The following is a 27,787-nucleotide window of genomic DNA, read 5'->3' on the forward strand; positions in this document are numbered from 1 at the left end:
CTAGGTCCTGAGTTCAAGCCCCAAGACAGACGAAAAGAAAAAGAGAAAGAGAAAGAGAAAGAGAAAGAGAAAGAGAAAGAGAAAGAGAAAGAGAAAGAAAAGAGATCCAGGTGTAGTGGCTCACGCCTGTGATCCTAGTTACTCAGGAGGCTGAGATCTGAGGATTGCAGTTCAAAGCCAGCCCGAGCAGAAAAGTCCATGAAACTTTTTTTTTTTTTTTTTTTTGGGGGGGGGTCCGGTCGTGGGGCCTGAACTCTGGGCCTGGGCGCTGTCCCTCAGCTCTTCAGCTCAAGACTAGCGCTCTACCACTTGAGCCACAGCGCCACTTCTGGCCTTTTGCTTTTTGCTTATGTGGTGCTGAGGAATCGAACCCAGGGCCTCAGGCATGCAAGGCAAGCGGTCTACCACTGAGCCACCTTCCCAGCCCCTAGTCCATGAGACTCTTATCTCCAATAAACCACTCAAAAAACCAGAAGCGCTATGGCTCAAGTAGCAGAACGCTAGCATTGAGCTGAAGAGCTGAGGGGCAGCGCCCAGGCCCAGAGTTCAAGCCCTATGACCAACAAGAAAAGAAAAGAGAGACTCAACCACGCTCAGCAGTTACCACTGGCGGTCGGCAGGCTGTGGACAGATCACAGCCTAGAGGGCAGTCACAGTTCCTTAGCACAGGGCAGGCTGCCACCCAAAGGCCCACACAGATGCTTCCATCTTAGGTACCCAAGAAGTAGGAGCCCTATCTCTTCACAAGGTCAAGTTTAACCTTTCTTCCTGCTGTCAAGCTGTGGGTGCTGCTGCAGCTCAGCAGCATCCTGTACAGGCAGGGAGGCCACAACCATGGAATCACAGGAATGCAATGCCCAGGACCTCTGTGCCAGGCTTGCCTACCTTCAGCAGCATACCTGAGTTCTCCATTTCACTCAGGCAGGAGGCCACAGACTTCAACAGACCTCAGAGCCACCCAGAGCCCCACCCCCGTGAGAGGGGGTTTCAGAACCAGACCCACATGGGCAGTCACAGAGCAGACTGTTTTCTGTAGGAAGAAGGCAGGCTCCTGCCAACTGCTGGGCACATGGGGCCTGCAGAGCACACTGAGAGCCAGGGAGCCACATGTGTCTGGCTAGAGAAACAAAAGCCGAACAAAGCCCTGCCACCCCCTCCCCTTCCTTTAGGCAGGACTGCCAGCAGTCTCTTCTGGCCAGACCCTACCTTTGTAAGGATGCACCATCCCGTCAACCACCTGCACCGTGTCATCCCCCTGCAGCTGCAGGGACACATCCCCCACAGCATCCACCAGCTCGGTGAAGAAGTCAGCAATCTCCGCACAGTCCTGCAAGAACACGTACCGGTCCTGGCGGTTGGTGAAGTAGGAGTCACTCAGGTTTGCGCTGCGGGAGGAAAAGGCAGTGAGGGCACAGGCCAGAGCACACAGCAGCACAGCCTTGGGGTAACTTGGAGGGGAGGCAAGTGCAGGTCAACACAAACAAAGGAGCCAAGCAATGGCCACGCACAGAGAACTAGCAAGCATAGCACTAAGACTGAGGGCCAGTAGCTCACATCTGTAACCCTAGCTTCAGAGATCTGAGCCAACCCAGGCAGAAAAAAACCACGAAACTCTTGTGTATATATGTGTATGTGCTTGTCCTATATGGCTTGAACTTGGGGCCTGGGCACTACTAGTGAGCTTTTCTGCCAAAGGTAGCACTGTACCAATAGAGCCACAGCTCCACCAATAGAGCCACAGCTCCACTTCTGGTTTTTTGTTTGTTTTTTATTAATGGTTATCTAGAGATGAGAGTCTCCCCAACTTCCCTGCCCAGGTTGGCACGGAACTGCAATCCTCAGATCTCAGACTTCTTAGTAGCTAGGATTACAGGCATGAGCCACCGGCACCCAGCCCATGAGACCTGTATCTCCAATCATCCACCTAAAAGCTGGAAGTGGAGCTGTGGCTCAAGTGGTACAGCCCTTGAGGAAAAAAAAAAGCTCAGGGACAGTGCCAAGACCCTGAGTTCAAGCCCCAGAACTAGCACCAAAAACAAAAACAAAGAATGGCACCCGACAACAGGAAACAGATTGCAGCCCTCTCCCCTTCCCCACCTTTCTGTTGGTGGCTCCACCCTGCTCAACTTTTGTTCCTCAGCCTCTTCTTGACAAAGTTATTCACTATCACACAAGAAGTGAAGAAGACAGACTGGCTCACGTGACAAGGAAATCATGTTGGTGCACAGCGGGACCATAGCCCAGCGGCCAGCACAGGTGAGCTCAGCAGCGGGCTGCGCCCCCAAAGCCCAGCAGTGCGGAAGAGGGCCACAGTGTCTGAACTGGCTCACCACAAGTTCCCGGCTTCAGGGATGACCTGCCCTTCCTTCCTCCACAGCCCCCTCCCTGGCCCCCTCCAGACAGCTCTAGAGTGGCACCCCTGACAGAGGACATCGACTCACCCACTCAGGACAACGTTGTTGTCAAAGAGGTACACCTTGATGTGCTGGAGGCCGATGGTCTCGTTGAAGCGCTCGGGGGTAAGGAGCCGGAGGAGCCCGCGGAGGTTTGGAGTGTGGAAGAGGGAGACGCGTACATGCTCTGGAAACTTCTGCAGGAGGGGGAGCAGCATGGTGCGGGAATTCTTCCTGCCTGGAGGTGAGGATAGGGATGGAGAAGACAGCCAGTGAGTCTCGCCAAAGAGCCTGCCCGCAGGAGGAACCTCGCTCCACCTGCTGCCATCTCAGCCAGCCACGCCGACTGGCCCCAGGGCAGCTTCATCCCTTGGCCCTCACCACAGCTCAGGGCAGGACCGAGCTCTGGAGAGCAGACACCTGCTGCTTCCACCATCTGGGATCTGTCTCCCCCTGGAGGTACCACCCACCACGCATGGCCATCCTGCAGTGGGTGAAGAGAACCTGCCATAACCTCTTAACCCCAGCTCCACAGGAGAAGCCACAAGCCTGGGCCAGACCACTCAGCATACAATTCACACAATTCATTCAAATCTAGTCTCAGCACATGGGATAAACTTAGGGGCTTCAGCCTGACTCAAGGAAACAGATTTCTTCCTGATAGACAAGTACCCTAAGAATATGGGCCTCAGCCACCAGAGGCCACGGCACAGAGCCTGAGATAAAGCAAGCCCAAAGGAAGGACTAGGAGAAGGATCCTGCAGACTCCAGCCCCAAATCACAATCCACACAGAGTTCAGTTTCAGGAAACTCTCAGCAGGTCACAAGGCCACACAAGAATCACCCAAAACGGGGCGCCGGTGGCTCATACCTGTAATCCTAGCTACTCAGGAGGCTGAGTTCTGAGGATCTCGATTCAAAGCCAGCCCGGGCAGGAAAGACTTCTTTCCAATAAAAACCACTAGAAAGGGCTGGAAAGGTGGCTCAATGGTAGAGCGTTTGCCTTGCAATGCATGAGGCCCTGGGTTCGATTCCCTAGCACCACATAAGCAAAAAGAAAAAAGCCGGAAGTGGCGCTGTGGCTCAAGTGGTAGAGCGCTAGCCTTGAGCTGAAGAGCTGAGGAACAGCGCCCAGGCCCAGAGTTCAGGCCCCACAACCGGACCCAAAAAAAAAAAAAAAAAAAAAAAAATTAGAAAACCTGAAGTGGCGCATTGGCTTAAGCAGAGCGCTCGCCTTGAACTGAAGATCTCAGGGTCAGCGTCCAAGCCCAGAGTTCAAGCCCCATAACCGATGATTTAAAAAAAAAAAAAAATCACCCAACATCTTATTCCTGGCGTACCTACCCCACTGGACTAGGGGGCACACTCCCTAACTCAGGCCTACAAGAAGCCAGACTTCATCTAGGAAAGGCCAGAGGGACCAGTGACTGGGCAGGAGCTGGGAAGGGAGGGCCCAGCCCTCTTCCTTCAGCCTCTCGCTCCTGCCCAGGGCTCCCTGATCTCTTAAGACATCACTCCACAGGTCAGTAACATTTTCTCCCTTGCTGCAGGGGCACACATACACAGCAACTTGGAAAGGCAGCAGAACGCCAGAGGGAGCAATGCCTGGCTTGACATTCATGTGGAGTCTCCTTTTTTCCCTAAGTTGTTTTAGGTGGGACTTTAGTCATCTGCTGCAGAAGTAATCTAAGACAAGCCGTGTGCTGACCTGGGATAAAGAGGATGGGGAGGTAACAGTGAACCTCATCCAACCAAGGATCTGAGAGGAGAGGAAGACATGCACAACACCTACCTCGTGAGCCGCGGGTGAAGTCCAGGAGAATGGAGACCTTGAGGTCAGAAGGAAGCTTTGCTTGAAGAGACTTTTCTAGAGTATTTTCCAGGCAATCCACCTGCCGAGCAAAGAACCCAAAGAACAGAAGAGCAAAAAGACATTGGTGCATCTAAAAAGACAGTATCTAGGAATTTGCATCCAGTCAAGTGTTAAGACAGCTCTACATGATGAACTCGGTAACTGTCACCAGAAGCAACCATCAAACACCCACCCCAGCCTGGGCCCTGGGGAAAGAAGGAAGTGTTCAGGCCAGAGGGCTGGGCCTTTGCCACTCTTGGAAACGCCCTCCAAGACACATGTTTCTACACATAATACTCATAGATATGCAACATCCTACTCATGGACAGTATTGGTAAATATTTGCTGAACAAATGAATCCAAGATACAATCTGTCAACTGGCCCTTCGCCATTGCATTCCTCTCCTGTGAGAACAAACATGCTTCGCAAGCATGCAGCTAATAGTGTGACCTGGAGATGGTGCCCACAGGCACTGAAGTGGGGAGCACTTAGGCTACCCAGCCTTCCCCTATTTCTTTCCTTCCTTTCCTCTGAGCAGAGCAATCCCAGAGACAGGACCAAGTAATGGCCTCAATCAGACTCCCTTTAACCCCACCCCAGATGCTGCCTGAGCAGCTACAGACAGCACCCTGGACATATCCTGCCAGCCTCACTAAAAGTAACAAGCGTCACAAGCCAACAAGGCCTCGTAGAGACCTGGCAGCAGATGCCAGATTTGGCAACCAAGCTGGACAGTCCAACCTGCATTTGATTAGCTTGTTTAGCATGGAGTCAGAAAACCTTTTCTGAACAGAGGTGCTTAGTGTCATAATTACTCCTCTGTGTTACTGTCACAGGACCACAGCCCCAGACAGCACATCATGATGGGTAATTACGCTCAATAAAACCTAGTGGATGGCCAGGTGGCAGTGGTTCACACCTATAACCCGAACTTCTCAAACTTAGGAGTTTGAGATCTGAGGGTTGTGGTTCAAAGCCAGCCCAGGCAGGAAAGTCCATGAAACTCTTAAAGCCAATTAACCACCAGAGGTGGAGCCATGGCTCAAGGTGGTAGAGTGCTAGCCTTGAGCAAAAGAGCTCAGCAACAGCACCCAGGCCTGAGTTCAAGCCCCACAACCAACCAACCAAAAAAAAAAAGCCTAACAAATGACATGAAAATGTAAATCCCAAATTACTTTACATGAGTCACAAGCATTCTCCTCTTTGGTTTTTCCAATCATTTGAAAACACAGAAGTCATTTTCAGCTCACAGGCCATGCAAAAAGCAGACAGTGGCTAACTTAGCCTGCGAGCCACTATCAGACTAGCCTGCCAGACAGAGCAGCCAAGAGTGCTGTGCAAGGTGAAGACACTGATTAGGCCTCCCATGACCCCTTCACACACTGACAGGCCCTTCATCTGGGGGCAAGGGGAGAGAGAACAGGCAGGAAGCGCCCTGTGCAGGTGCAATACCCTGGGTCTAGTCCACTCTACTGCCAGGACTACCTTACCAGCTCCTGTTCCAAAGGACCTGTCCCCAGGTAGAGAGATGCCATCACAACCCTCCTCTTGGCTACTTTTATCTGCCCCTGAAAAAGAAAAAAATCATTCAGAGTTCACATGATTTTTTTTTTTTTTTTTTGGTTGTGGGGCTTGAACTCTGGACCTGAGCACTGTCCCTCAGCATTTCAGCTCAAGGCAAGTGGTCTACCACTTGAGTCATAACACCAATTCTGGTTTGTTTTTTTGGGGGGGGTCCGTTCGTGGGGCCTGAATTCTGAGCTTGGGCGCTGTCCCTCAGCTCTTCAGCTCAAGGCTAGCGCTCTACCACTTGAGCCACAACGCCACTTCCGGCTTTTTTCTTTTTGCTTATGTGGTGCTGAAGAACCCAGGGCCTCAGGCATGCAAGGCAAGCGCTCTACCACTGATCCACCTTTCCAGCCCCCCCCCCCCCAATTCTGGTTTTCTAAGTGGTTTATTGGAGATAAGAGTCTCACTGAATTTCCTGCCTGGGCTGGCTTTGAATCGTGATCCTTAGTTCTCAGCTTCTAGTTCTCAGTAGCTAGGATTACAGGCGTGAGCCACCAGCACCAGCTTTCATCAATAATTTGCATAGTTCACTAAGAAAACAGGATCTTGGACATTTGAGGTAAATCATACTGTAAGCTGAACTATCCTATGTGCTTACCAATTAATATTTAAAGTGTGTGAAATATCACAGTGAAACCCCTTGGTACAATTAATATACACTAAAATAAATGAATGACAGCAAAGCAAAATACCTTCTGTTAGGGGCAAGTATCAGCAAAGGGAGAGGGTGAATATGGCCAGAGTACATTACATTCAAGTACAAAAATGAACAATGAAACCAGCTAATAAGGGAGACCACCCTAGCTCTGAGTTTAGGCCTTAGTGCCGGCACAAAAATAAAGGGGAGAGGAGAGAATAAAACAGACTAATAGAGGAAGTGAGGTTGATGTGAAACATTGTATGTATGTAAGGAACTGTCACAATGAAATCCCCCTTGTACAATTAATGTATGTTAATCATCTTAATTAAGCCAGTTCCAGCGGCTCCCATCTGTAACCCTGTCTACTAAGGATGCTGAGCAATAGAGGATGATGGTTGAGGCCAGAAAGGGCAGAAAAATTCACAAGACTCCATCTCCCAAATAACCAGCAAAAAGCAGGGCTCAAGGTGTAGCTCAAGAGGTAGAGCACCATCCAAGCAAGCATGAGGCCCTCAGTTCAAACCCCAGTACCACCAAAACGTTGAACTTAAAAAGATACATCCCAAGCCGGGCGCTGGTGGCTCACGCCTGTAATCCTAGCTACTCAGGAGGCTGAGATCTGACAATCGCGGTTCAAAGCCAACCCGGGCAGGAGAGACCGTGAGACTCCTATCTCCAATAAACCACCAGAAAACCGGAAGTGGCGCTGTAGCTCAAGTGGTAGAGCGCTCGCCTTGAGCTGAAGAGCTGAGGGACAGCGCCCAGGCCCAGAGTTCAAGCCCCACGACCAACAAAAAAAAAAAAAAAAAAAAGATACATCCCTCAAAGATATGCATATATGTGTGCATATTTTTAAAATAAACTCAAACCATATGGTAACTTATCAAGTAAGAATCAACAATCCGCTGGGTGCTGTGGCTCAATCACGCCTGTAATCCTACTCAAGAGGCTGAGATCTTAGGATCGCCGTTCAAAGCCAGCCCAGGTAGGAAAGTCCATAAAACTCTTATCTCCAATAAACCACCAGAAAACCAGAAGTGATGCTGTAGCTCAAGTCGTAGAGCACTATCCTTGAGCTGAAGAACTGAGGGACAGCACCCAGGCCCAGAGTTCAAGCCCCATGACCGACCAAAAAAAAAAAAAAAAAAAAAATCAACAATCCTAAAATACTCAGCTTACTACAAAATATAATACAGCTGTTAAGAAGAATGAAGGAAGCCAGGTACCCATGGGTCAGACCTGCAAATCTAACTACTCAGAAGGCTGAGATCTGAGAATCAGAGTTTGAAGCCAGCCAAGCAGGAAAGTCCATGAGACTTAATCTCCAACTAACCACCAAAAAGCCAGAAATGTAACTGTGTGTTAAGTGGTAGAACATTAGCCTTGAACTTTTATGATCATGGATAGCACCCAAGCCCTGAGTCCAAGGTCCAGGACCAGCGCTCACTGTAGTAAGGCAGCCTGGCAAGAAGGCAGGCCTGGGGACCAGGCCGAAGCCAGGGCTGGCCTCTCTCCCCACAGCTGTCCCGGAAGAAAGGCTTGCCACTCCATGTGACATGAGCCAGAGGAAGTGCCCACCATTCAGTCCAGAGGAGAGGGCCTGGGTTCTGCCCAGACCACAGGGCCGAGCTATCACACCCCTCTGGCATCGGCAGGGGCAGGCACAGAGACAGTCACCTTTCACCCATGCTCAGTGAAGACACTGAAAAAAAAACACCCTTGGAAAAACTGTTTCCTCAAATCAAGAAGAGAAGCAAGCAGGAACAAAGCGTATCTCAGCATGGTTCTTGGTACATGAGGAGGCCAAGGACAGACTCGCAGTTTGGCAGCTTCGGGAAAGGGGAGCAAGGAGCTTAACCTGGAGGTACATACCCACAAGAATAACAAGCCAACTAGGAATTAAGCTAACTGCCAAACTGGGGCAGAAGGAGACAGAATGGTAGTCTTCAATGGGATCAGAGCTGATTTTCTGCAAGAGGGTCCTCTACCTTAATCTCCCTACATCATGTCTGTGTGCCTCATCAGATCTCCATTCCAGCATCACTGTTAACATGAACTCAGAGAGGCTGTGTTGCTAAAGATTAATTAGTGCTGAATAACTTAATCCCAATTAGCAGCCCAACCACAAACAACTAGATGGGGCATGTGGACCTGAGGAATGTGTGGAAAGCTGGACCCCTACACTCCCAAGTTGACATCATCACTGGAGAAGGCAGGCACACACAACAGAGCCCAAGAACTAAGACTAGCAGACCTCAGCTCAGAGCTCCCCAGTTATCTTGAAGCACTCTGCAGTGAGTGGGCAAAGGCTGCAGCCCATACACCAGATTCCACACACCAGATCCCACCGTGGACCTCCCTGAGTATCACATCTACCAAGAAGACAAGCCAGGCGCTGATGGCTCACGCCTATAATCCTAGCTACTCAGGAGGTTGAGATCTGAGGATCGAGGTTCAAAGCCAAACTGGGCAGGAAAGACTGTAGGACTCCCATCTCCAATAAACCACTAGAAAACCGGAAGTGGTGCTGTAGCTCAAGTGGTAGAGCGCTCGCCTTGAGCTGAAGAGCTGAGGGACAGTGCCCAGGCCCAGAGTTCAAGCCCCATGTCCAACAAAAAAAAAGGGGGAGGGAAGCTGGGAAGGTGGCTCAGTGGTAGAGCACTTGCCTTGCATGCATGAGGCCCTGGATTTGATTCCTCAGCACCACATAAGCATAAAAAAAAAAAAAAAAAAAAGCCAGAAGTGGTGCTGTGGCTCAAGTGGTAGAGTGCTAGCCTTGAGCTGAAAAGCTAAGGGACAGTGCCCAAGCCCAGAGTTCAGGCCCCACAACCGGACCCAAAAAAAAAAAAAAAAGAAGACACCACTGGGCCTGGAGATGCTTCCAGAGGTAGGGCCCATCCTTCTTCCCAGGCATCTTCAGGGGAGATGCGCCCCACTACCTCTCTTCTCACAGTCCATTCAACTAAGGGGAACAAAGAATCCGCATGGCCAGAAGAATCAGTCTGGCCCCAGCCCTTACTGCTTCCTGCTCTAATGGTGGCCACACAGAGAAGCTTCACTAGTGGTTCAAATCAACATGTGAACCTGAAAACAAATAGAACCTGAACAGCCTCAGCAGTTTCTAAAACATAGGGTGTTCACGACTTACCCAACCTGGAAACCCTCAGCTTATCCCTTTGTTCTTTAGAGATGGCTTACCTTCATAAGCTCGAAGAACTCTGCAGGGGAAGAAAGCACTTTGACATGAGAGCTGGAGACGCCAAACTCTGGAACGAGGTTTCTGATCCACTGGAACCTGTGCACACCTTCAGGGCACAGGCAGCAGGGTGGGGAGGTGACCTGGGGGATGGCCGGGGACAGCAAGGGAGCCAGTAACAGCCATGGAGACCTGGTTAAAGAAACACACAAATGGGTTACTACCCCAATACTCTGCAGATCCCTATCTAAGTCTCTGGGGAGAGGGGGGAGATTTCTTTTAGCCAATCTATTTTTCTATAACACTTTGGAGAGTAAGCCCTAGCCAAGCTCTGCAGACATTTCCCTCAGCTCTCTTCCTTTCTAACATCTTGAAGGGCCTACTGTTGAGCAACTTCAAGTGCCAGCACCTAGGATAAACCCCAACAAGTCAATTCTAAACAATTCAGGGAACAAGTTTAGAACAGCCACAAATAGACTCGCATTGACTACTGCCACCTCCTTAAAAAAAAATCCACCTCAAAAAATCTTACCTACAAATACACAGAGCCAGGGTAAGCTTGGTAGAATTCTGAGGATGACAACGCAGACCCGGAGTCAAATGACTCATGAGATGAAGAGAGTCTGGTCAAGGCAGGACCCCAAAAAGTACATTTTTCTTTTCAAAACTCAGATTTGGAGAGACAGCTGGAGCAGAGGAAGGGTGGGAAAGGGAGTGGCTTCAGGGGTGCTAGCGATGTGGGCCCATGGCCACAAGACACAGTCTCCTCAGGGACCACACAACACTGCACCCGGGAAGCCCCCTACTCCACCAAGGCTGAGCCTGGAGGAACCCTGGTGCTGCCCATGCACGCACACACACACACACACACACACACACACAAAATCTGGAAGCCACACACACACACACACACACACACACACACACACACACACACACACACACACACACACACACACACACACACACACACACACACACACACACACACACACACACACACACACACAATCTGGAAGCCAGTCCTGCAAACCGGGAAGCCCCCTACTCCACCAAGGCTGAGCCTGGAGGAACCCTGGTGCTGCCCATGCACGCGCGCACACACACACACACACACACACACCTACACACACCCCTACACACAGACACACACAGACACACACACACACACACACACACACACACACACACACACACACTATCTGGAAGCCAGTCCTGCAAACCGGGAAGCCCCCTACTCCACCAAGGGTGAGCCTAGAGGAACCCTGGTGCTGCCCATGCACACACACACACACACACACAGACACACACACACACACAATCTGGAAGCCAGTCCTGCAAACAGCAGCAGGAACACCCTCTTCAGTGTGTGACCTCCAGAGGGACTCTGGGGAGAGGAGGTTCAGACATACTCAGGCAGAGCCTGAATGGACACAAATTCCAGGAAGATGATTTCATTTGCTTGCTTCATGATAAAGCTCTGATCTTCCCAGGGCTCATAAATGGCCTCGCACAGATGCCAGATGGCCCACAGCTGTGCTTCCCAGAAAGCCCACCAGACCATCACAGCCAACTCACTGCCAAGAAAACCTTAGTCAATGGTAGAAAGTGTTGGCTCAGAAGACCAGAACAGACACGGCCTCGGGCACTGTGGAGATGGGAAAGCAGCTGCTACCCAGCAGTCCCTGGAGGTGATGATGACACTCAAAGGTGTCAGTCAACTTGCAAGCCAAATGTAAAGGGAGAGCTGCTCCAGGTTCAAAAAGTGAGCCGGCGCACCTGCCATGGCAAAGCTGTACAAACCTCACCCAGCTGAAGCCCCCAGGGGGTCCGAAGCAGACCATGGTCTAGCTGCAGTGACTTTCCATTGACGGACCTGCCTCACTGCACTTCTTTGAAAGGTGAGACTTTTTAAGCCAGGTGGGAAAGAGTCAGAACTCCCCTGTGCTGTTCCACGCAGTCTCTAGATGGCAGGGATGCAAAGAGCCCCCAAAGACAAGGATGAGAAAGCGCAGTGGTACAGACAACCCAGAAGAGGGTGAGTACCAGCAGAATCTAACTGGAGCCTTCCTAGGAGCACCTGTGGGGACACAGCAGGAGCCAGGCAGCCTACCTGTCATGAAGCCTCAGAGACTTACATGCCCAGAGCTAACCACAGCACAAGAGGAAACACTCAAGTTCATTAAATGTCAAAGTGTCAAAATGTACAGAGTCACACTATACAGGACTGGTGATGCCTGAAGATGCTAGGAAGTTTGGACAAGCCTTGAAAAATCACCATGCACACGGGGATGGCGACCTAATGATGACCTTGAGCAGATATATGCACAAAACTGGCATATCCCAGAAGGGCCTCGAGAGCCAACACGTGCGTGTGCGCGCATACATGCACACACACACACACACACACGCACACGCACACCCAAAGGCCGGGCCCACACCACCTCCAGCCAGGTTAGGAAAGCCGTCCAGCAGGACCTGGCTACAGAACCCATGCCGCACCCTATGGCTGCCCACCCTGCCAGGCAGGACTCCCTGGGAATGCTCTACCAGGGCCTCAGTCCAGGAGCTGTTGAAGGCTTTTCTGTATCGGCTCCCTGTTTAAGCTGTGTACTTACAGGTTTGTTTTTGTCAGAGAGGAGGAGCTGGAAGTCAACTGAGTTTCAGCAACTGGAGGAGGCCTGGCCTCCCAGTGCTTTTAGACACCTGGAGAAGAGTGCTCTGAAAGGCAGCAGGGATTCTGTAGAGGCCCCATGACAGCCACGCAGAGGAGACCCACTGGAACTCTAAGCGCAGTACGGCAGCAGGGTGGAGATTCTTGAGCACCTGGGGTAGGCAGCTCCAGGGTCCACCCAGGGGCCTTTATTCCTCCCTCTACCTCAGCCAGAACCCATGAGGGTTGCTTACCAGTTTCCCTCATGCTACCCTGGGAGTTTTCTCAGAAAAGGTCAAGGTCCCTGTTAGCACTAGTCCTACCGCACAGTGATTCCCATCTCCAAGGCTGACCACCTCACCTAAGAAACCACATGTTCCATCACAAAATGAGCCCCAAGAGAGTTGATGAGGCAGAGCTGTGGTTACCAAAAAAGAGGCACGTTCTATGTCATACTTACCGTTCAGAGAACTAGCCTATTGCACACACACAATTTCCACATCCAGACTCTGCTCCCCAGTCATCACTTTCTAGATACCATCTCAGTGCTCATTTCTAGTTGCAAGGAGGAGGAAGTAGCGGCAGGGAGGGGCCAGATGACAAGGCTCTGCCTGCCTCACCCCCTCTGAAAGTCCACTCCTTCCCCCTAGAATGTGGAGGGAGCGTAGAGAACTGGGCCGAGAACAGGGCCAAGCAACAACCAAGACTAACACAAATGTGCAGCAGTTCTCAGCCTGTTAGGCCAAAGGTGAAAGGGGACTAGGAGGCGACCTCCTGGGTCAGCTGGCTGATCGGGTCAGGTAAGCTGTAGGTTACCTGACTCTGGGTAAAGGTTCAGTCACATCACATATGACTTCTGGTGGGCACTGCCATCACATGCCTGAATGGGAAGGGTGCTCAGTCAGGGGACGGGGATGCGTGGGGCAGGGGAAGGGCTCTCAAGAAGGCCACTTCTTGAGCAGCCCTGGAGTGAGTACAGGATGCTCTTGTCCGTGAGTCCTGGACTGGGGTGGCACCCAATGAAGATGGTGGGGCATGCCTGGCCCAGCAGGCCGTCCCCAGTGGGGACATGCACCCCCCTGCACCATAGGTGAGAGACAGGGACAGAGCAATCAGTGCCACTGTGATGCAATCAAGCATGCAAACAGAGCCTCGGGAAAAGCAGAAAACAGTTGGCCTTTGGTGGGAAACAGGTGTTTCCCAATCTTACCATTTTGATTTTACCTTCTTTCTCTGCTTAGTTTTTGGCTTTTTGAGATCACGAGATCTGAGCTGTAGACTGGGCTGGCCTGGATCTTGGGATCCTCCTGTGCAGCCTCCTTCCTGAGTGCAGGGAGATAGGCAAGCACCATCATGCTGAGCTTTCCCAAGCATTGTGAGGCTGCACATCACCTGGCACACCTCCCATTTCTCCTATGGATGGGCATCTGTGTGCCTAGAGGTCCAAGCTCTACGTTCCCTCACAGTTTCTGGAGACATAGTCTGCCTGGGCTGTCTTCAGATGCTGCCCATGGATGCATGAGATCACCAGAGTCCTACATGGGCACTAAAGTGTCCCTCAGAGTGGGCTCGGAGGCCTGGTCTCAGGGTCCATGTGCTCTGTTGAAATCCTAAGACTTGTGGTACAGGTTCTGTGGTTTGGATCCCAACCAAATCTGCACAAAACCACCTAAAAAGAGGTATTTAAAAGAAAATGAGCTCCGGATTGCCACATGTTTCAAAAATTACTTTAAAGAAAAACCCAATTTATCCTCCTCTCTGTTGTAAACATTTAAAACGTAAAAAGTGAACTGATAAGAAAAGAGCAAGAGTCGTCATTCTTCCTGAGAAAGCTTGAGAAACTACAAGACGGTCTAATACTTCCTGGTCAGTCAAGAACACACACAGGGAGGGAAAGCATGCAGACCCCACAGGTCACCCAAGACCACTGGCTGCTGGACTCCCCCCAGAAAGCTACACAAGAAGCAGATATATGCTCACCTCGAGGGTTATCCTCTTGACTTGGCCAAAAGGAAGATGATCACATTGGAGAGGATCTAGAATACATTTATAAACCACAAAACGCCCTTTGTAGCTAAATGTACCAGGCATATCAAAGTGCCTGATAGGAAGCAATCACATGTACACTGCTTTCATGGCTACAGCCAGCCTGACTCCTGGCAAGCTTGACAGGCCTGGTTTACGTTAATCAGATCACACTATTTACAAGGGGATTATCTATTAGAACATTTTAATCCCAGGCTGTTTTCTATCCTAGCAGCACATACAACCAAGCCTAATTCATCACCAGCTACAATGGGTTGCAGGATAAAGTTGTAACCGCAAAAGTCAGTCTGCTGCACATCTTACATTCATCCAGTCAAGATCAAGTTTAAATTCTTTGGGAAAATTACACTTTGATTCCAAATTACCTCCCCTCCCACTTATTCTGCTGCTATAAATAAACCAACAACAAATAAGGAAGACTGAGACTCACATCAGAAAGTTTAAAGAAAAACGAGTTCTGGAAATATGGTAGCTCCTTAGAGTCAGAACAAGTTCACAAGTTGAACAAATGACCTGCCACTAATTATAATGTAAGACAATCTAATTAAAGCTGGCACTGGTGTCTCATGCCTATAATCTTAGCTTCTCAGGGAGCTAAACCTTGGGAAGATCACGGTCCAGGTCCAGAACCAGCCCAGAAAGGGGGGAAGGGAGAGGAGGGGGGATAGTAGCGCTTGAACTTGAGGCATCAGTGTTGTCCCTAAGCTCTTTTGCTCAAGGCACTCTACCACTTGAGCCACAGCACCACTTCTGGTTTTCTGCCCCAGCTGGTTTTGAACCACAATCCTTAAATCTCAGCTTCCTAATTAGCTAGGATTATAGACCACCTGTGCACCGTTAGAAAATTCCATCACCAATTAACTGGCAAAATGCTGGACTAGAAGTGTAGTTCAAACTGTAGCGTGCCAACCATGAACAAAAAGCAGAGTGAGAGCACAAGGTATCAGCAGTATCAGCAAAAAAGAAAAAAAATCTAATTGAAGGAACCATCTGCTGGTTCCCTCTACTTCTCCCCAATTCAGAAAAGTTAGGCATCTCTAGTCCCTCCAACACACACACACACACACATACACATAATACACACACATATACACACACCTACCTTGAGTAAAGAAAATAAGATCTAACTCTAAAAAGACTCTCTTATACATATAGCTCAAAGTGAAAATAGTTTTAAAGGGGAGCAGGCAGAGCAAGCTCTTGTCATCCAAGTTCAGGATTAGGAACTGAAGTTCTCCTGACACATTTCCTAGTAGGTCTCATCGACTCCAATAAGGAGTCCATTCCGTGGGGCCAGGGACTCCAGATGCTTCTCCCTGAGGCTTCTGCTTTCCTCTCAGGAGTTCATCTTCCTACAGTCCACTGTAACTGGAAGCAAATGACCTTAGTGTCCCTTAGTGTCCCCAAACCTGTCCTCATTCTTCCCGCTTCAGGGTGGACTACATCCATGCCTGCAATCCCTAAGGCTCTCCCCTCCATCCCCAGCAGTGCTGACTCTTCTGCTCCCACTGCCCCTGACTACATATGAGCCCCCACCTTCTCAGGCCTGGACCACTCAAAAAGAACCGCACATGGACCCCAGGACTTGCTTTCTGGGTCCCTGGTCCAAAAGACTTGCCCTTAGCTACTCTTTTTTTTTTTTTTTTTTTTTTGGGGGGGGGGTCTGGCCATGGGCCTGAACTCTGGGCCTGGGCGTTGTCCCTTAGCTCTTCAGCTCAAGGCTAGCGCTCTACCACTTGAGCCACAGTGCCACTTCCGGCTTTTTTCCTTTTTGCTTATGTGGTGCTGGGGAGAATCGAACCCTGGGCCTCATGCATGCAAGGCAAGCGCTCTACCGCTGAGCCACATTCCCAGCCCCTTAGCTACTCTTTCCTGCCCTACTTAGCACCCTTCTCTGCCATCTGCTGCAAGAAAAGGTTCCTGCGCCCTGGGCTCTCAGCACTCCCCTGCCATTCTGTCACACCACTCTCCTTCCCAGCCTGCTTCTACTACTCCTTCAAACAGCTCTGAGTTGGGCTGGGAAGGTGGCTCAGTGGTAGAGCACTTGCCTTGAATGCATGAGGCCCTGGGTTCAATTCCTCAGCACCACATAAGCAAAAAGAAAAAAGCCGGAAGTGGTGCTGTGGCTCAAGTGGTAGAGTGTTAGCCTTGAGCTGAAGAGCTGAGGGACAGCGCCCAGGCCCAGAGTTCAGGCCCCACAACCGGACCCAAAACAAGAAAAAAAAAAAAAACAGCTCTGAGTTGCCTTCTTGCTGGACCTGGGGGGGTGGGGGTGGGGGTGGGGGGAATCTCTCCCAGGTGCTGCCCTGACCTTCCACCTTCATTCCTGTAATTGTCTGCTGGTGAGTCTGAGCAGCTGGAAGACAGGGTTGTGACTTTATGGCCTGCTTCCATGGTACCCAGCAGCACAGTAGGAACCAAGAGCAAATGAATTATCTTGTGTTCCTTAATAACAGTGAGTCAGATGCTTGCTTAAGAGGAAGCAACAGTATTTCAAGATCACTAATTAGAAATGATTTTAAGTAGAGTTCTCGGTCTCGAGTGAAAGGAAACCACGCAGTACAGGAACTGTTCCTCGTGCTAGCCACAGGGATTCGCCAGCCCTTGTCAGCTGAGTCAAACTGGCAAGCTGAAATCTAAAATAACTTAACCTCATGATACACAGAACTATTTGCAATGAATCAATGATCAAGAGTTACAAGAAACCACATCATTCGGGGAAGGAGGAATTGGGAGGTGCTGCAGAACAATGGGGGAGAGTCACACAGCAGTCATGGGAGGAAGAGGAGTAAAATCAAGGCCCTGAATTCAACCACCAGGACCACCAAAACCAAGTAAGAATTTCTGACTGAATGTGCAGGAAACAGTTTCTGCTTCAACTGTTGGCTCAGGGAAACCTTTCTCTCTCACAAAGAAAATGGGGCCACATGGACACCATCCATTGACATTATTTACAAAACACTTTGAGAAGTCAATTTAGAATACGCCCGCTACCATACTCAAGAGAAATGTCTTTTTTTTTTTTTTTTTTGCCAGTCCTGGGCCTGGGCACTATTCCTGAGCTCCTTTTTGCTCAAGGCTAGTGCTCTACCGCTTGAGTCACAACATCATTTTTTCTGTGATTAGAGATAAGAGTCTTACAGAGCTGTGATCCTCAGATCTCAGCCTCCTGAATAGCTAGGATTACAGGTGTGAACCACCAGTGCCCAGCTTAAGAGAAATGTCTTTTTTATTTATTTATTTTTTTGGGTCCGGTCATGGGGCCTGAACTCTGGGCCTGGGGGCTGTCCCTCAGCTCTTCAGCTCAAGACTAGCACTCTACCACTTGAGCCACAGTGCCACTTCTGGCTTTTTTCTTATGTGGTGCTGAGGAATCGAACCCAGGGCCTCGAGCATGCAAGGCAAGTGCTCTACCACTGAGCCACCTTCCCAGCCCAAGAGAAATGTCTTTTTTAAAATAAGTTGAAACAGCCATTGAGGGCAAGTGTGTATAATCCTAGTTACTCAGGAGGCTGAAATCAAAGGAATTGAGGTTTGGTGGTTCCAAGTCAGCCTAGTACCTAAGAAACAAATTAACCAAAAAGCAAAAAGCCCAAAGTGTGTGGGTCAAGTAGTAGATTGCCAGTCGTGAGCAAAAAAAGCCAAACAAGAGCTCAAGGCCCTGAGTTGGAGCTCAGATACCAGCAAAAAAAAAAAAAAAAAAAAAGGGAAAGAGCCGGGCGCTGGAGGCTCACACCTGTAATCCTAGTAACTAAGAAAGCTGAGATCTGAGGATCACAGTTAAAAGCCAGCCAGGGCAGGAAAAGTCCCCATGAGACTCTTATCTCCAATTAACTATCAGAAAATGGGAAGTGGTGCTGTGGCTCAAGTGGTAGAGCACTAGCCTTGAGCTGAAGAGCTGAGGAACAGCGCCCAGGCCAAGAGTTCAAGCCCCACAATCAACCAAAAAAAAAAAAAAAATGTCCAAGTCTGGTGTGTGGCAAAAGACTACAATTCCAGCATTTTAGAGGCTAAGCCACTGAAGCAAGAGATGAAAGCCAGTATGGGCTACACAGTGAGACTGTATCTCACATATTATAGGTATATACATATTATGTGTGTGTGTGTGTGTGTGTGTGTGTGTGTGTGTTATGACTGAGGGGTTATAGATCAGTGGCACAGCGTATCTACTGTTAGGGGCCCTAGATTCTATCCACAGCATCACCATAGAAGAAAGAACAAAGAATCTATGAAGATTGCCTCAACATACCTTGAGTAATCAATTCTGAATCTGAACAGTTACTAACAATTTGTTTTTCATAGCTTAAACTTATACCAGGGAATAACAAAAGTGGCCTAAACATCTATTTGAGGGTAGAACATTTTTAAAAACTTTAAACCAAACTGGCACCAGTGGCTCACGCCTATAATCCTAGCAAAAAGAAAACAAGCAAGAGCTCAAGGCCCTGAGCTGAAGCTCAGAAACCACCCAAACAAGAAAAGAGCCGGGTGCTGGTGGCTCATGCCTGTAATCCTAGCTACAAAGAAGGCTGAGATCTGAGGATCAAGGTTCAAATCCAGCCTGGGCAGGAAAGTCCATGAGACTTTTGTTTTTGCCAGTCCTGGAGCCTGAACTCAGGGCCTGGGCATTGCCCCCCAAGCTTCATTTGTTCAAGACTAGCACTACCTCTTGAGCCACAGTGCTACTTCCGGCTTTTCTGTTTGTGTGTTTATGTGGTACTGAGGAATTGAACCCAGGGCTTCATGCATGCTAGGCAAGCACTCTACCACTAAGCCACACTCCTAGCCCCCCCCCCCCCCGCCCCCATGAGACTCTTATCTCCAATTAACCACCAGAAAACCAGAAGTAGAGCTGTGATTCAAGGGGTAAAGTGCTAGCCTTGAGCAAGTAAAAAAAAGTTCTCGGACAGTGCCCCGAGTACCCCAGGACCAACCCAAAAAAAAAAAAAAAAACAGACAAATCTCAATAGCTTTGTGCCCAGACACAGGCATCATCTGATTTACTACCTTTTGCTAATCAATAACAAAATAGAGCGGCCACCCTTCTACACTTCTGGGTCACCAATATGAAACTTGGGCTGGGCTGTTGTTTTTTGAGGGGGTTGGGTTGTTTTGGGTTTTGTTTTTTGATCATGGGGCTTGAATTCAGGGCCTGGGCAATATCTCTGAGCTCTTTCACTCAAGGCTAGGGCTCTACCAGTTTGAGCCACAGTACCACCTCCATTTTCTGGCATTTAATTGGAGATAAGAATCTCACAGACTCTTCTGCTGGGGCTGGTTTAGAACCTCAATCCTCAGATCTCAGCCTCCTATGATGCTAAGGTTACAGGTGTGAGCCACCAGTACCCAGCTGGGTTGTTTCTTTTGAGACACAATGTTGCTATATAGTCCAGGCTAGCCTTGTCCTGGTGATCCTCCTGATCAGCCTCCTGAATTCTGGCGTTGTCACTACTTCTAGATACTTGAACTATTCTGTTCAAGTAGGCTTCCAAAAGTTCCTTCTTGCCCTGATTCTTTTTTTTTTTTTGCCAGTCATGGTGCCTGAACTCTGGGCCTGGGCACTGTCCCTCAGCTCTTCAGCTCAAGGCTAGTGCTCTACCACTTGAGCCACAGCACCACTTCCAGCTTTTTCTGCTTATGTGGTGCTGAGGAATCGAACCCAGGGCCTCATGCATGCAAGGCAAGCACTCTACCACTGAGCCACCTTCCCAGCCCCTCTTGCCCTGATTCTATCACTTGCAAAGTTCTCCAAAATCAAATGAGTTTTTGCTGAAAATCTTCCATTGTTACTCAATATGAACAAACTTTTTTTTTTTTTTTTTTGGCCAGTCCTGGGGCTTGAACTCAGGATTTGGGCACTGTCCCTGAACTTATTTTTGCTCAAGGCTAGCACTCTACCACTTAAGCCACAGCACCACTTCCAGCTTTTTCTGTGTATGTGGTACTGAGGAATCAAACCCAGGGCTTCATGCATGCTAGACAAGCACTCTACCACTAAGCCACATTCCCAGCGCTGAACTACCTTGTTCTCCCATAACTACTAACACTACACTGGACTATATCCCAGATTTCACTTGGAACAAAGACAGCGACTGGACTCATGGCTGAGAGGTGGAGTGCCTGCAAGTAGGGGATTCTGAGTTCAACCCCTGAGTCTGGCAATAATCAGTATTTTCAAATAGAAGTTAAAATCTAAGATAGTGTAATCTCAACTAAAAGATGCCATTTGAAGATCTTTTATGAGGGCTAAATGTAAAGGTCAAATACCTATAAGAAAGCTATTTACATAGAAGACAATTCATTTTTCCTCCAAGAAAGAGAGAGGGGAAGGGGGAGAGAGGGGGGAGGGAGGGAGGGAAGGAGGGAAGACAAAATACTGCCAGGAGATGGCTCACACCTGTAATCCTAACTACTCAGGAGGCAGAGGTCTAAGGATCATGGTTCAAAACCAGCTTGGCAGGAACATCTGTGACACTCTGGTCTCCAATTAACCACAAACAGCCACAAGTGACAGACTGCTAGCCTTGAGCAAAAATACTCAGCACCAGACACTGAGTTCAAGCCCCAGGACTGGCACTCAAAAATAAGAGTAAGCCGGGCACTGATGGCTTGCTACTCAGGAGGCTGAGATCTGAGGATCGCGGTTCAAAGCCAGCCCGGGCAGGAGAGACCGTGAGGCTCCTATCTCCAATAAACCAACAGAATATCGGAAGTGGCACTGTAGCTCAAGTGGTAGAGCGCTTGCCTTGAGCTGAAGAGCTGAGAGACAGCGCCCAGGCCCAGAGTTCAAGCCCTACTACCGACCAAAAAAAATAAGTAAATAAGAGTACCAGGAAGCAGGTACTCTACTCGAAAGGGTGCAGTGGTGTTGGATCAAGGGGAAAGGAATGTGGAAAGGAGTACACGAATAAAGAGGAAAATGCAGTCAAGAATCCAATGTGGGCTGGGAAGGTGGCTCCGTAGTGGAGCGCTTGCCTGGCATGCAAGAAGCCCTGGGTTCGATTCCTCAGTACCACAGACACAGAAGAAGACAGAAGTGTTGCTGTGGCTCAAGTGGTAAGAGTGCTAGCCTTGAGCAAAAGCAGCTCAGGTACAGCGCCCAGGCCCAGAGTTCAAGCCCCAAAACTGGCGCACACACACACACACACACAAAGAACCCAGTGTATATCCTACAAAATTAAGAGTGAGGGAAGGCGTGGGGAGGGGAGGGACAGTGAGACACTGATCAAGATACACTGTACTCTTCATAAACTGCTCTGCTAGATGCAACTCCTTTGCAGAACTGCTTAAAGACGACAAGAAAAAGCAATACTGCCAAGAGCCGCAACCCTCCCGAGGTCGTTCCGGTCTTGGCAAGTGTTTGCTTTCAAAGATCTCAGCCTGTACCAACCCGCTTAAGACCCATCTCGCCGTTTACGTAACTCACTCCAGTACTTTTCCAGAACCCGGGGCCCCCGGGCAAACTGGGAGCGGGGTTTGGAGTGGCTTCCGCTCCCCGGACTCGGGGCGGCCGCTCGGCGCCGGCGGGGGCACGCTGCGCGCGCACCATCCCGGCCTGACTCACCTCTCGGCCCGGCCTGCGCACGGGAAGGCGCGCTCGGCACCCGACGGGGTCTCCCGCGCCCCGGGGCCCTCGCCGGCCAGCGAGCCCGGCGCCGCGGGGCTGGACGCGCACCCGGGCCCGTGCGGGGCGGCGGCCGGCGCTCGCCCCGGGCGCGGCGGGGAGGACGGCGCGGGCCTCCGGGCTGCGCGGGCCGCCCTCCGGCCGGGCCGCGCCGCGCCAGCCCGGGCTGACCGAGGTCCCTCTCGGGCCGCCCACCCTCCCTCGGGAAGGCTGGGGCCCGGGCAGCGCAGCCCGGCCGCCTCTCTCACCTCCTGCGCCGGCGGTCCCGGTTCCTGCCGAGGCGGTCGGACAGGCGCCCCAGGAGCGCGGCCAGCCCGGGCCGGCCAGGCAGGAGGCCCAGCAGCCGCCTCCAGAACACCGGCCCAGCCGCCGCGGCCGCCATGGAGATTCGCCGCTTCCGCTTCCGGCGCGCGAGAACTTTATTGACAGCCCGCGCCGCGGACACGGCGCGAGTGCGCAGGCGCAGGAGCCGGGGCGCAGAGATCGCGCCCCGCCCCGCCCCCCGAGGCCCCGCCCCCGAGGCCCGGGCCCCGCCCCCAGGCCCCGCCCCGCCCTCCGCCGCCGGGCCTTCCCTCGCCGCACGCCAGCAAAGGCGGTGGTCGCGTCACAGGAGAGCGGTGCCGGCCGAGCCGTGCCGGGCACGTGCGGCCGGGCGAGGCGGGCGACTCCGCAGTGACTGGTAGGCGTGTTTCTGGAAGGCCGGGAGCTGCGTGAACGCCGACGGCCGAGGGGCTCCCGCCCCCCAACACTGAGCTGTCCCCGGCCCTGGAAGTTCGCCGTTCTGGGCCCCCAATGCTTGTGCTTCGTTTGAGACGCTGTCTTTAAAGAGGGAAAAAGAAGAGGAGAGGCCGTCCGGGAGGGTGGCTCAGCGGCAGAGCGCTTGCCTCGCATGCTGGAGGCCCTGGGTTCGATTCCTCAGCGCCACCTACACAGGGCGGCTCCTGGGATAGAGTGCTTGAGTTCAAGAAAGGAGAAAGTTTGATTTGTTGGAGACAGCAAATGCAACTAAAAGTCACAAAGATGTCCAAACGGCTACAGCGCCCAGGAGCCTTGCCGGATTTGGTTTCTATTTAGCTCACTGTATCTGGGTGGAACTTGATTCGGCTCTTCCAAGCTCCAAAGCATGAATCAGTGAGGAGTGTGTGTGAGACCACGGTCACACAGCGCACTTGTGCCCAGGAACCTGGGCTTGCAACACGAGGGCTCAATGGCTGCTCCCTCCAGTTCAGGGACTGCGCCACGTGGCCCGTAGCCTGCCAGTCACCCTCAGAAGGGCTCCAAGCATGCAGTTCTTGCTGGGGAGGTATATTCCTTGAGACCAACTTCCCATCTAACACAAATTGCAGGCGGTGCTACTGACAGCACAAGTTAAAGCACTAAGTATTTACATTAAAGATAAACAATAAAGAATGGCCTCCTCTCTTCTGTAGCCACACACGGAGAGCCTCTGGCTTCAAGGATAGTCTGAAACAGCTGTACCCAGAGTGAGGCAATCGTGACTTTTTTCTCAGAACACTACATTCTCGGGTTGTAAATTGTTTAGATAATGCCTTATTTTCTTAATTTTTTTTTTTAAAAGCAGCTTTCATACATGTGTGGGTACTAGGGCTCGAACTCAGGGCCCCTCTCTCTTGGCTTTTTTGCTCAAAACTAGATATCTACTACTTGAGCCACGCCTCTACTTCTAGTTTGGGGCTGTTAATTGGAGATAAGCGTCTCCCTGCTTTCTCTGCTCAAGTTGGCTTTGAACTGTGATCCTCGTAGCTCAGCCTGCTGAGTAGCTAGGATTATAAGCATTGAGCCACCAGCCCCCAGCTAAAGCAATTTTTTAAGTGCATGTAACAGGGCTGGGAATGTGGCTTCGTAGAGTGTTTGCATAGCATGCATGAAGCCCTGGGTTCAATTCCTCAGTCCCACATAAACAAAAAAAGCCAGAAGGGCTGGGAAGGTGTCTCAGTGGTAGAGAGCTTGCCATGTATGCATGAGGCCCTGGGTTTGATCCTCAGCACCACATAAATAAGCAGAAAAAAAAAAAAAAAAGCCAAAAGTAGCAATGTGGCTCAAGTGGTAGAGTGCTAACTTTGAACAAAAGCAGTTCAGGGACAGCGCCCAGGCCCTGACTTAAAGTCCCAGAACTGGCAAAAATAAATAAATAAAATGCGTATAACAGTACACACACTGTTTCTACCATATCTCATCCCAGATGGCTCTGGGGCCCAAAAAGCTGGCCTAAGAGGGTTCCTGTGCCGAAATGCTGCATGGCTGCATGCGCACAGAAGGAAGAGAACCCTCCTTCTACTGATGGGGTGCAGGATGCACACCTCAAGGACCCCAGACAAGAAGGTATCTGTCATCTGCAAGAACTCCTGGCACTTGGGAGCCCAACCACTGAGTCCAGCTCAGTCTCCCATTCCTCCGCCCCCCCCCCCACCACCACGTATACCTTCTGGTTAGTCCCATTGGTTTCTCCCCAAACAGGAGATGCCAGGATGAGAAAGACAGACTGATAGGACTGATGACAGATGCCATGTCTTCGCAAAAGGAAAAGGAAACCATTCACTGGAAGCAGAGTTGACGTCAGGGAGTGGGGGGCTGCTGCCCCAAGAGCAGATTCCTTTCCCAGGCAGGAAATCCTGAGCCTCCCTGTTTATGATTCACTCCTCAGACAAAACCATGCCAGTGTCAGCGGAAGTCCACTCCTCCATGGCTTGCTGCTGAGACAGGGTCTTTCCCAAACACGGGCCTAGAGTGAATTCCAGAGGAAGACCAAATGGCTGGTGATCCCATAGCATGGTGCTCCGTGTGAGGGCCGCCATCATAGGGCCAGGTTCTCCCCCACACCGCCAAGGTCTCTTGGTCCAATGAACAGAGTTGGATAGTGATCTTTTCTACAAGCACAATGCATAATGTTAGATAACCAAAGGGGCCAGCTTTGGATCTTGAATCTAGATTCTCAGATCTCAGCCTCCTTAGTAGCTAGAACTACAGATGTGAGCCAAGTTTTGTTTGTTTGTGGTTATGGGGCTTGAACTCAGGACCTGGGTGCTATCCCTGAGCCCCTTTGTGCTCAAGGTTAGTCCTCTACCACTTGAGCCACAGAATCACTTCTGGTTTTCTGGTGGTTTATTGGAGATGAGTCTCATGGACTTTCTTGCCTGGGCTGGTTTGAGTAGCTAGCCCCTGGTGCCCATCTTTAAGCACTTTTAAGCTAAGACACATGTCTATGAGAACTGTTGGCCCTCCCACCCCCACCCACCACCTTCTTGGTAACAAAATGATATGGGGAGCCATCTCAGTGAACCTTCTATGTATAGCTAATATATGTTAATGGAAAATGGGAGGAAAATAACATGGGCTCAGGTAAGAAGCACAGGTAGATGCTCACTGAATGGTGTTGAGCTGCTCTCCCTTATTAAAATGCAGAAGTGGCATAAAAACAAGCAAATGAACAGTGCATAACTGGGCGCCAGTGATTCATGTCTATAATACTAGCTACTCAAGAAGCTGAGCACTGGACATCTCAGAAGTCAGCCCAGGCATTGAGGCTATCTCCAATTAACCATCAAAAAGCCAGAGATGGCTCAATTTGTGTGTGTGTGTGTGTGTGTGTGTGTGTGTGTGTGTGTGTGTGTGTGTGTGTGTGTGTGTGTGTGTGTGTGTTGCCTGGCTCTGGATATTTTTTGTTTGTTTTGTTTTGTTTTTTGTTTTTGCCAGTCCTGGCTTGAACTCAGGACCTGGGCGCTGTCCCTGAGCTACTTTTGCTCAAGGCTAGCACTCTACCACTTGAGCCACAGCACCACTTCTGGCCTTTTCTGTGTATGTGGTACTGAGGAATCAAACCCAGGGCTTCATGCATCAGCAAGCACTCTACCACTAAGCCACATTCCCAGCCCCATTGTTTTCTTGAAACAAGAGTCTCACCACGTAGCCCAGGCTGGCTTCAAATACCCATGAACCACACCAGGAAACACATCCCTGTCTCCAGAATAGCTGGGATTACAGGCAGGGGTGAGCCACCATACCTGACACATTGTATTGTTTTCTTTTTTTCTTTCTTTCTTTCTCTCTTGCTTGCTTGCTTTGTCAGTTGTGGGGCCTGAATTCTGGGCCTGGGCACTGTCCCTCAGCTCTTCAGCTCAAAACTAGTGCACTACCACTTGAGCCATAGCACCACTTCCGGCTTTTTCTGCTTATGTGGTGCTGAGGAATCAAACCCAGGGCCTCATGCATGCAAGGCAAGCAGTCTACCACTGAGCCACATCCCCAGCCCCTGATACATTTCTTTCTTTTTCTTTCTTTCTTTCTTTTTTTTTTTTTTGTTGGTCATGAGGCTTGAACTCTGGGCCTAGACATTGTCTCTCAATTTTTCAGCTCAAGGCAACACTCTACCTCTTGAGCCACAGTGCCACTTCCAGTTTTCTGGTGGTTTACTGGAAATCAGAGTCTCAAGGACTTTCCTGCCTGTGCTGGCTTGGAACTTCAATCCTCAGATCCCAGCCTCCTGAGTAGTGAGGATTACCAGTGTGAGCCACCAGTGCCCAGCTCCCTGATACATTTCTTAAAGGGCCAAGTAGCAAGTATTTTACACTTTGGGACCAAATGTTCTCAGTAACAACTTCTCAGATGTAGTGTTAAAAAAAAAAAAAAGGCCCAGAGCAGAGGAAAGAACTTGGCTACATTCCTTTTAGCACTTTATTTGCGAAATCGGTGTGCTAACCCCTGAACTCAAAAACAAGTTTCCTCATACCTGTAGCCATGCACAAACCTGTATGGCCCCAAACTAGAGGAGATGAGGTCTTCTGGGAACAGGACCTACGTTCTTTAGAGCTGTGGGAGGCCCAAAGGAGCCCGAGGTTAAGAAAGAATTAATGTTAGCCAAGCCCCTATGGCCTACGCCTATCATCCTAGCTACTCAGGAGACTGAGATCTGAAGATCACAGTTCAAAGCCAGCGAGAACAGGAAAATCTGTGAGATTATCACCAATTCACCAGCAAAAAGCTCGAAGTGGAGCCACGGCTCACGTGGTAGAGTGCCAGCCTTAAGTAAAGAAGCTCAGAGACAGCATCTGGTCCCTGAGTTCAAGCCCCAGGCAGGTCTGGCACACACACACACACACACATGCACACATGCACACATGCACACACACACACACACACACACACACACACACACACACACACACACACACACACACACACACACACACACACACACACGCGCGCGCCGATAAATCCCAGCGAGGAAGCTCCAGCAGCCAGCCCCTCCCTGGCTGAGCAAGGAACCATCTTGTCCAGGTTCCTCCGCTTATCCTATAAACCTTTCAATGTCCAAAGGCTTGTCATCAGCAAAACAAAACACCTCTTGCTCAATGGCTCACTCACCACAAAGCAGCCCCGGACTTTCTGGCATTTGGTCAACAAGAAGCCAGAGCCCAAATTTCTGGAAATGCCTCCCGGGCAGAGCATCCTGGTTTGTTTCTCTGTCAGTGTGAGTTGTGGCCTGGCAGGAAGCCAGCACCACCCTGGCTGGGAGAAGCAGGTCTCAGGATCCAGCCGTCCACCACGGAGGGAAGCACAGCAGCTGTGGTCAGCTGTGTCCCAGGGAATCCTGAGTTCCCCCGGCCCCAGCTGGGGCAGGCAGCCTGGGGGGGGGGGCTTTCTCTGCAGTGCCCCAATCTGCCACCTCCTTCTAGCTTCTCCCTGTCCATCCTCCCACATGAAGTTGAAGCAAGAGGCTCTGTGCCTTTTTCTTTCTTTCTTTCTTTCTTTTTTTTGGTTGGTCATGGGGCTTGAACTCTGGGCCTGGGCACTGT

The 27,787-nt window shown here is 50.5% G+C and overlaps 1 protein-coding gene across 4 annotated transcripts in view; it reads right to left on the reverse strand.

Moving 5' to 3' along the window:
- The window catches only part of Pgs1 (phosphatidylglycerophosphate synthase 1), a 42,605-nt gene extending 20,146 nt beyond the window's left edge, over positions 1-22,459 (reverse strand). For 3 of the 4 annotated variants that reach the window (XM_069992874.1, XM_069992875.1, XM_069992873.1), the window contains exons 1-6: positions 22,223-22,459; positions 9,654-9,843; positions 5,737-5,814; positions 4,186-4,285; positions 2,442-2,631; positions 1,207-1,385 (exon numbers count right to left, since the gene is read on the reverse strand). In XM_069992874.1, the coding sequence (XP_069848975.1) occupies positions 1,207-1,385; positions 2,442-2,631; positions 4,186-4,285; positions 5,737-5,814; positions 9,654-9,843; positions 22,223-22,356 (871 nt within the window). In that variant the 5' untranslated portion in view covers positions 22,357-22,459. Of the gene's footprint in view, positions 1-1,206; positions 1,386-2,441; positions 2,632-4,185; positions 4,286-5,736; positions 5,815-9,653; positions 9,844-10,183; positions 10,261-22,222 lie in introns of those variants that run through there. The other variant, XM_069992876.1, reaches the window with a different exon arrangement.
- Between the last annotated feature and the right edge of the window lie 5,328 nt (positions 22,460-27,787).

The sequence above is a fragment of the Dipodomys merriami genome, unplaced genomic scaffold, assembly GCF_024711535.1.
Source record: "Dipodomys merriami isolate MVZ:Mamm:240054 unplaced genomic scaffold, mDipMer1.0.p SCAF_42, whole genome shotgun sequence".
Classification (NCBI taxonomy): Eukaryota; Metazoa; Chordata; class Mammalia; order Rodentia; family Heteromyidae; genus Dipodomys; species Dipodomys merriami.